At 39.2% G+C, this 9,248-nt stretch overlaps 1 protein-coding gene across 1 annotated transcript; it reads right to left on the bottom strand.

Moving 5' to 3' along the window:
- Positions 1–3,558: 3,558 nt before the first annotated feature.
- On the bottom strand, positions 3,559–5,987 carry tmem250 (transmembrane protein 250). The gene is made up of 2 exons (XM_084935350.1): positions 5,768–5,987; positions 3,559–5,513 (listed from the first exon to the last, which is right to left on the bottom strand). The coding sequence occupies exon 2, from the start codon at positions 5,354–5,356 to the stop codon at positions 4,937–4,939; it is 420 nt and encodes a 139-aa protein (XP_084791476.1). The 5' UTR covers positions 5,357–5,513; positions 5,768–5,987; the 3' UTR covers positions 3,559–4,936.
- Between the last annotated feature and the right edge of the window lie 3,261 nt (positions 5,988–9,248).

The raw sequence follows: 9,248 nt of genomic DNA, 5'->3' as shown, positions 1-9,248 counted from the left end.
GCATGAGCACACAGCCACCGAGACGTGCACCTCATCTATACACTCCACAGACATGACACACATAACCTCACACAGGCACAGCAAACACAGCATAGACACAGGCCTGAACACACATGTGAGCCAAGCACATACCGATGGACGTATGAAGAGCTTCTATCTTTGGCCATGTTTGCAGGGTCAACATATAGTACTGTTTTTTGTAATAAAGCTGTTATTGTATGTGAGCATACATGACAGATTTGTTTCTGTAATGGCACCAGCATCACTGGGAGAGTACAGGTCAGGAGGATCCTAGCAAAGAGGAGGCTCTCTGTGAGATAACCTTTTGTGGTACCAGATGCATGGAGCAACAGCGGGTACAAATGTAAATGTGGAGAGGCTGTGTCTTTTGTATTTCCTCTGTAGCATGAGAGCGATAACCCACGCATGAATAAATATCTCAAACTACTTGGAACTATCTGTTTCATATTCTCTTTCCTCAATTCAACCACCATCATTTAGTTTTACTGATCTGGCCCACTTCAAAGAGGGCTGTATGATGTAAAATGAGTTTACATTTACTTACAAAATACATATGAGTCAGTCGTTCTTCTCCCTTTTGATTTGTATATTCACGCATTTTTTAAAAGTAGCCTCCTAAGTATTAGTAGCATCCTAATGACTGGTGACCTCTTCAACCAGTTAATTAATTTTATAGGTTGGCTGGATTATCTTTAGAGGCCAGAAGAGAGAAAAACAGAAAATATTAATGCAGTAGTTGTACGTATCTTTGTGAAACTGGATAGAACGAGTGTAGATATCTAACTGCTGCCCTCAAAAATGGATTTGTCAACTTTAATAAACATTAAACTATAATTTTGAGTAAAATGCACCTGAAACATAGAAAACCAAAGGTTTATTTATTTCAATAATAAATCATTAAGGAAAATGTGCTTGCTATAACCTGAAAGAATACCAACCAGGTACATTTCATTTGACCAGATTCCACTAATTGTAAAATCTTACACTATACTTATATAACAAAAATGTACATGTAATTAAATTAGTCAGCACTTGGGCATTTTTTTTCCAGCTGTATAAATATCTACAGGTGTAAATCAGCTTACCTGTTCCCCATTTTTTGCCCATCTCTATCAACCCAACTCTTTATGCTTATCCATGCAGGCATTTTGTAAATTTAACATTTGATATTTCTTTTTATTTTCACTTTCTTACGGGATAGTATTGTATCTATTTATATATATAGATATATATCTATATATATATATAGATATATATATAGATATATATACCAATTTGTTAGGTACTCCTGTACAACCGCTCATTAATGCAAATGTCATTAGCGAATCACATGACATGTATAATTAGGCATATTGGCACGGTCAAGACAATCTCCAGAAGTTAAAACTGAGCATCAAAATGGGGAAGAAAGGTGATTTAAGAGACTCTGAACATGGCGTAGTTGTTGGCTAGTCTAAGTATTTCAGAAACCACTGGGATTTTTCCATATGACCATTCCTAAGAGTTTACACAAATGTTCTGAAAAAGAGGAAATATCCAGCGAGCGGCAGCTTTCTAGGTGAAAATGCCTTGTTGATGCCAGAGGTCAGAGGAGAGTGGGACAGACTGCCTCGAGCTGAGGGAGCTGCAACAGGAACTCAAATAATCTCTTGTCACAACAAAGTTCTGCAGAGGAGCATCTCTGAATGCACAACACATCAGACCTTGAAGCACAGAGGCACAGACTAAACAGCAGAAAATTGGAAAAATATTGCCTGGTCTGATGAGTCTCGATTTCGCTTTGTAATTTAGATGTAAGAGTCAGAATTTGACGTGAACAACGTGAAAGCATGGATCTAGCCTATCATGTATCAATTGTGGTGATTTAACAGGGCAGTGGTTATTTTCTTGGCAATCTTCCGACCACTTAGTACCAGTTGAGCATGCTTTAAATGATGCACCCTGCACGAGTATTATTGGTCACCATGTCCACAGTGTATCCATTTTCTGCTGGAAGCAGCTTCCAGCGCTGTCAAAAGCTCAGATCATCTCAAACTGGTTTCTTCAACATGACAATGAGTTCACTGCACTCTCTTTCATGAGTACAGTACAGCAGTGTACTGTACTCATGACAGTTGGAGAAATGTTTCCAGCACCTTGTTGAATCTGTACTGCGAAGAATTACATTTTCTGGTGGCAAAACGGGGCCCAACCTAGCACTAGCAAGATTTAGCTAGTAAAGAGGACAGTTAGTGTAAGTATTTAAACGTATTTCAATTAGTTTCCTTAACAATCATTGCTACATATACTAACCTATGCCATGATGACAAATAACTCTTAGTCCTGTGTTATTTCAGCATAAGCGTATATACGTTTATATATGTTATAAAAGTCTGTGGTAGCACTTTAATATTCCTAAGGTTAGGGGTATAATGATCTTTTATTATTTAAGCACACACCTATTGTCATTCATTTTTACAAGGACTTTTGTTTTTCCCAGTTGTGGCTTACTGCCCAGCCAAACCAGTAAAAGCCCTAAGTGTAGCCTAATTAAATGACAGCTTTTGCTGTTTGCTCCAGTAAACTGTCATTTTACAAAGCTGAATGTTGAAACACGATATTTTACTTTCTGCACCGACAACAAAACCCGATCTTTTGTTTCATACGCATTTCCATATTATCGTTTCTCACAAAGGCCGGGTTAAAAGTTCAAGATAAGAGCTGAAAAAATAGAAACAAATGCAAATGTCGGCGAAACTGAGAAGTCATTCAGTCTAAGCAAAAATAAATTTAAAAAAAATCAGCTTTTCATACAGAATGAAGAAATTAAACTGAACAGTGAATGACTTAATCATCAAGCCCACCTAAAGAGCTATGTTGGCATCACGGGACAATTCATATTCTCTAGTTCTGTGTAATTCGGGCTGTCACATTGACCTGGCTCAGAACATGAGGCATATGATGTGTTGATCCAATGAACAAAAGCTTATTGTTGCTCTGATTAGCCATTTATAGGCCTTGTGGGTCTGAAGCATGTCTCAGTCAGCCCACCAGCCACTGTGTTGAAAGTTCAAATCTAAAGTTGGCGCTCTGTACTTCCAGCCTCTTTTGCATGCTTTCCTAATCATGGCTGTCCAACCTGATGCTTGTGCATGACAAGAACAAAAAATAGTTAAAATCTTCAAAGCAAACCCGGGTTTAGAATTAAAGTGCTCATTTCAGTGCCTTCATTAGTTCCAGTAAGGCATACTTCATGGCATGTGAAAATGAGGCTATATAAGGTGATTGGGGCACAGCCATCTCCATTGTTATGCTTGGCACAAACAGCAGGATCTAGTTGTGGTTGGTGTTTGCGTGCTGGAGGAAGCTAAACAGAGAAGTCTGTTAGAGCAGCTCCGAGACCATGTGAAGAACGACTGATGGAACACTTGACCCAAAGCCGTTCTCAGTTTGAACTGTCACACACTCTTATGACACAGCTCGAGGCATGCCGTCATGAGTGTTAGACTACACAGTAAACACATTCATTTGGCCATGCATTGTAAAGCACAAACCAGCTCATGGAGAAAAAGAATTTATTAAACAGCTTTAAAAAAAAATGTTTGTGACTCGGGCTATACCCTTTGCCCTATTTTGCCCAAAACATAAAAAACACAACAAAAACTTTCTGATGCAGCACATTCAAGGCAAAAAAAACCCTCCCAAAACACCTTACCTGATTTTAATTTGGCCACTGCCATCTCCTTGTTCACCTCTCCATCACTTACAGGACTCCTGCTGTTTTCAGATTGCTCTCTGGAAGTCCTACGTTTTAAACACTCACCCCCTCCACGGGCTTTAAACTCGCGCAGACAGGGAACGTCAATACCTGTGTCATCATCTGTCATCTAGCTATGAGACCAAGTCTGAAGGCTGGTTGCAACTAGGAGCACAGGTGTTGCTTATTTCCTGTCACTCACGAGGTTGTGCACCATCAGTTCGCCTCCTCTCCCCTCCCCCAGGAGTCAGACTGTCTAAGGGAGGACATTCAGCACAAGCGACCTCAAAGCTGGGTTTTTTCTTTTTGGTCATACCAACACAGTTGTGGCTTTCCATCTGCCCTCCTCACCAGATTTGGATTTTTATTACTTTGAACACTTCCTTAAACTCTAACTCAGAGTAAAGCGTCATTGTTTTGACACAGTGAAGAAGATCCAGTGCACATCCCAGATTCGGGCGGGAACAAGACTTCCAGGGAGCATTCTAAAAATCACAGGAGTGTGCAAAGGCTTCAAGCACCAAATCAACAGACAGTGGCCAAATTTGAATCCAGGGAAGTTTTTTTTTTTCTATTCATCAGGTGGAGTCATTTGACTTCTTCTTCTTTTTTAAAAACTGTGCTTTCTATTTTACATTGTATTTTTATTTATACACAACATCATTTAAATGCACTGATTCATACACAGTATCATGACATCCTCTTTGTGCTCCAGCATGACTTTTTTGTGGCACAGATCACTGACCTGCATCCACAGTCACAATGCACATCAGTCATCTGTTAAGTCACTCCTCCATGCAACAGACTTTAAACAAACACATTCCTAGACGAGATGTCCTTTAAAGTCCATTAAGACGGTTTACAAATGGCACAAAATACAAGAATAACTTATATAAAGTCACAAGTCTCACTCTCATTTTTGACATTTCTAACTTCTCTGAAGTATGCAGGACTGACATTTTTTAAAAGAACAACTATTTAACTGTTTAAGCCACGCAGGCTGGTTTAAAGATCGCATCAATGCTTCTGATGCTTCTTATTGGATTTTAACCTTATCTACAATAAACCAAATGAGATTTTGCGCCTTTCTGACTACAGCCGAGTCAAATATAAAACAGAGTATTTGAGTGCAAAACATTCCCATCACATGCCACATTTCTCATGTTTCTCATGACAGAGCTACATATCCACGAACACCATTAAGCACCAGCCGAGTCCCCCCACCAGAAACATGGTGATCTGCATGCTGTATATAATCAGGTCATTAAGCACACCCAAGTCCAGTCGCCGGTGCCCCAGCAAAAGCAGGATGACAGACAGCTTGTATTGCAGGCGCAGGAGCACACGCACGCTGATGTACTGCAGGAAGAAGAGCGCAGAAAGCGACACCCAGAGCAGAGAGGTCAGCAGGCTGCAGCCAAAGTAGAGCAGGAAGCGGAGGAAGCTGTACATGCAGCGTGAGCGCAGGTACAGGTCAAAGTTGTTGTACTTAGTCCGAACTAGCTTGGAAGTGTGTGCCGACCCACAGGCCGAGTGCATGCAGGTGGTGTGGGGGCCATGGAAACTGCGCACCCGCCGTGGGATGGGGATCACAGGCATGGATGGGCTACAGGAGCCCAACAAAGTGCACTGGAGTCCTTGATCCAGATGTGAAAGCTGCTTCAGGGGAGGCAGTCAGCTTCATGGGGAGGGGATCCAGGATGCTCGCTTCCCTCTGCTGTCAGTCAGGGGTTCTCTTTAAAAATGGAACAAGGCTCTGTGGAGAAATTAAGATGGTTAACATGCTTTTAAATGCACATTCAAACGGCACACACACCAACAAGAAAGGCAAGCTTATGCAAACAATACCCATAGATATGCACGTTGAAAAAGACCTATGTATATTTAAAAAACTTAAGCTAGTGATCATTTTTGGATGATTAAACCATAGCCACAGCATAGTATATGCAACCCCAAAGCATCCTTTCTTCATATTGTGGTCTAGAGCTAAGTAACAGTGCAGAATCTTACATGAAACACCGAGACGTCTTCCTCCACAACGAAACAAAATATCACGGCTGTTTGACTCGCATACGTCCAGAGGATTGCATCACATTATTTAAAATTTCCAGCAACATGCATATAAGCTTTATTTCCCTATTTTTTTTCTTTCTCAAGATAAACCGTGAAGGCGGCAGCGAGCCGGCGCGTTTACGTCCTGTCGCAAAATATACGAGTCATCCTGCTGTGACGGCAGAAGCCGACTTAAAGGGGAAGTGCTCCTCAAGAAAAGGAGCTTGGTTTGGATTTGTGCTTGTTTGCTCGTATGTAACGTTCAGCTGCTTTGCAGTTATTTTAGCAACCACATATTAGGCAAGTATTACGTATGGTTTGCGCAATATGTCGACTGTAGATATGTGTGTAGGCCTACTACAACTCGAAGGCTAATAGTATTAGTTTAAGCTAACTTCAAGGGTCAGAGTTTCACAACCATTTGGCCTTTAGACCACATTTCTTCAGCATGAATAACGTTTAGAAAAGCAGCACGCAGTTCCTGGATATGTTACAGTCCTTACAGTGTGCAAATAAGATCCAGGAAATATCACATTACCATTTTATTATGTTTTTCTTTCTTTCTTTTTTGTTGTTTTGCCTCTGTACACCATCACAGTGGATTGTAAATTAGCAATGATAATATGTGATTGAAGTGCAGTGTTTTGCTTTTAATTCAAGGTGGGTGGGTTTTTTTTTTTTTTTTTTTTACATAAAATATATATATGGAGTGGCCAAGTTTAAAAAAATCTAGTACATCCTCAAGAAGTGGTCAGCAATGCCTAAAGGTGTGAAAGATCATAGAAGGTAACTACAGTGCATGATGACAGAATTCTTTCCATGGTTAAGGAAAACAACTGCACAAGTCAAGAACTCCTACAAGGAGGTAGGCGTATGATTGTCAATGCCTAAAGTCGAGAGATGCCATTAATCAGATGTGTTCACAAATATTCAGAATTCCTTAAATCTTGCCCTTGACAAATGCCCCCCTATTTTAATCAAAGTTATAACAATGTGAGTAATGTAATGTCAATGAAAATATAAAACTGCAAGAACACAGCTAGTGCATTTAAAAAAAGCATTTTCAGCCTTTCTGAATACTGCTAAATAATATATATATATATATATATATATATATATATATAAATCACAAAAACATCTGATTGGTGTGTTGTTTACCACACCAAATGCAATAAAAGCTACCATTTAGGACTGTTGCATTAGACTGCATTAGTTTACCTTGACCTATTAAACCTATGTGTGTGTTAGAGAAGCCAGCAAATTGGAGTCCTGTGACTTGCGGCCGTTTTAGTAAAAAGACGCTGTAAAGGGCAGTCTGCAAACCAAACACACTGTTGCTATGCGTGTCCATTTGGACGTTCTCATAAGCTGTGTGCCACATAAACATGGTCAAGTCTCTCTGTATATCACATAACCTTCACTGGGCAGATTTATTGGTCAGCCCAAGGATTACATCTCTGGTATCTGTCAGCAAGCCAGATGGCAGCAGGTGACCATAAGTCATAATAAATGCAGGGGTATTTTTTTTATTTTTTTAAAGGCGTTTATTACAGTTGTTAATAGGGATCTGGGTCACTTTGCTAAGAATTTAAAGGTGTATTATGCAACATTAGAAAAACAAACCTATAATATTTAATCAAACAAACATAAAGCTGTCACCGAGGCTGAATATATGAATCTGTGTGCTTTTCTTTTGCATTATGATTGATTTTAGTAATGAAATCCATAGCATAATAATTTGAGTGGTAGCCAAAGTCTGAAGTCAGCTCTGACCTTACAAATTTAATGGCCGTATACTTATTAAAATGAGTATTTTCTGTGCTCACTGGCACAAAATGTTATGAGCGCTTTCCATTATAAGTTTGTAGTGGTTCTCTTCACTCCTTGAATCAAAAAATGTCTCTCGCCGATCTCCCTTTCCCCCCAATTTTTCTCTGTATTACTTAATAAATCTAAAACGGCACCATACACTTTATAGTACACTCTTCAAGGTGCCATGGTGCGCATATTTGATAAAAGTTACACTGTAATTACAATAAAATCTGTTCTCATCAAAACCTGCATTTCAGTTGTTGTGTATAATCTCCGTCTGTATCACAACTGTGGTAAAAAGTGTGTGTGGGCATAGATAAGTTAGTGCAGCCTTTAAACCCACTCATATTCTATATGTTGCAGACAGTATTGTTGTATTCTACAGATGCCTATATTGCTTCCTTCAGTGAGATATTTACCAAGAACGTTTTCTCTTAAAGAGCTCTTAAAAGCTCAGGGTCGTTGCCGTAGCGCTTATTGGAAGCGACGCTTTGAATGCTACATTTCATCATCATTTGCTCATGTAATCATTAGCGCTAATGTATAAATGTGATCTTTGGCTTAGCGAGAGACAACTTCTGTGCAAGCTTCAGGTGAAAAACAAGGATAATTCTCATTTTTAATAGAAAAAAAATGTTACCCCCTGGAAATGTGAACCTTAAATCTGCATGTTATTCCCATTAGGGATAGAGGCTGAATCCACACTTTTCTTCATGGACAATTTTATCACAACCCAGTCCTATAAAAGCATCCAATAGTTCGCCTTTAGCTGTACACGCTTTTTTTTTTTTTTTTTTTTTTTTTTTTTACCAAGCTTTGAAATGGGTCTTTGGATCTCTTTGGGGACAAAACCTGCAGCACAGGTTATTGGACTGATTCCACTTGGTGAGAAACTTTCCTGCCTATCTTTCTCCGTAACTCCTCTTGAGACTTAAACTTTTAATGCGCTTTGGTTCTCTGGTTCTTGTTAAAAGATAAATTGTGAACATTTAGAAAAAAAAAAGGTCTTGAAAGCAAAGAGACATATCCTGTTCTTGGGTATAAATAATACTGGCCCAGTAGAAAGGGACACGTGTGAAAACTAAAGTGCAGAATAAGATAAATATGAAAACAATAAAACTTTCATTAGTGGAAAACCAAGTTTACTGCATCTTAAACACATTCACTAGCTCTCAAAATCTTATTCAGCTCACTCTTATGCAATTTACATTTATTTTTAATTGATATCAGTCACTTAAACTACAAATCAAACTAAACAGAGCAAGCAGAGTTTTAGTTTGCAAACCTTTTCTGATCATTTTACATAAATGTGTGTCACACTTTTCATTCCTTTGCTTTTATTTTCTGAAACATTTATTCCTTGTTGGATGAGACTTTTCAGCTTGGATTTCAGCCGAAGAAGGAAAACATTTTAATTTACCACCACTGGAGGGAGCTATTTCTCCAGGTTTCCCCTCGCATGGCTGACTAAAGGGCATGGCACTTAGCTATCTCTTCTTTTCCTCCTCGAGGCTCTTCTGAACAAAATCCACCTCCAATGTTATTGCCTTCTTTCATAAATTAGTATATTTAGTGCCATTACAGCTGCAAATGCCACCCGCCAAATGGTGCCAAGTTCAGATGTTGG

This window comes from Perissodus microlepis, chromosome 7 (genome assembly GCF_051167445.1).
Source record: "Perissodus microlepis isolate ML-2025 ecotype Zambia chromosome 7, ASM5116744v1, whole genome shotgun sequence".
Taxonomy (NCBI): Eukaryota; Metazoa; Chordata; class Actinopteri; order Cichliformes; family Cichlidae; genus Perissodus; species Perissodus microlepis.
This window is presented reverse-complemented; position numbering and strand designations above follow the sequence as displayed.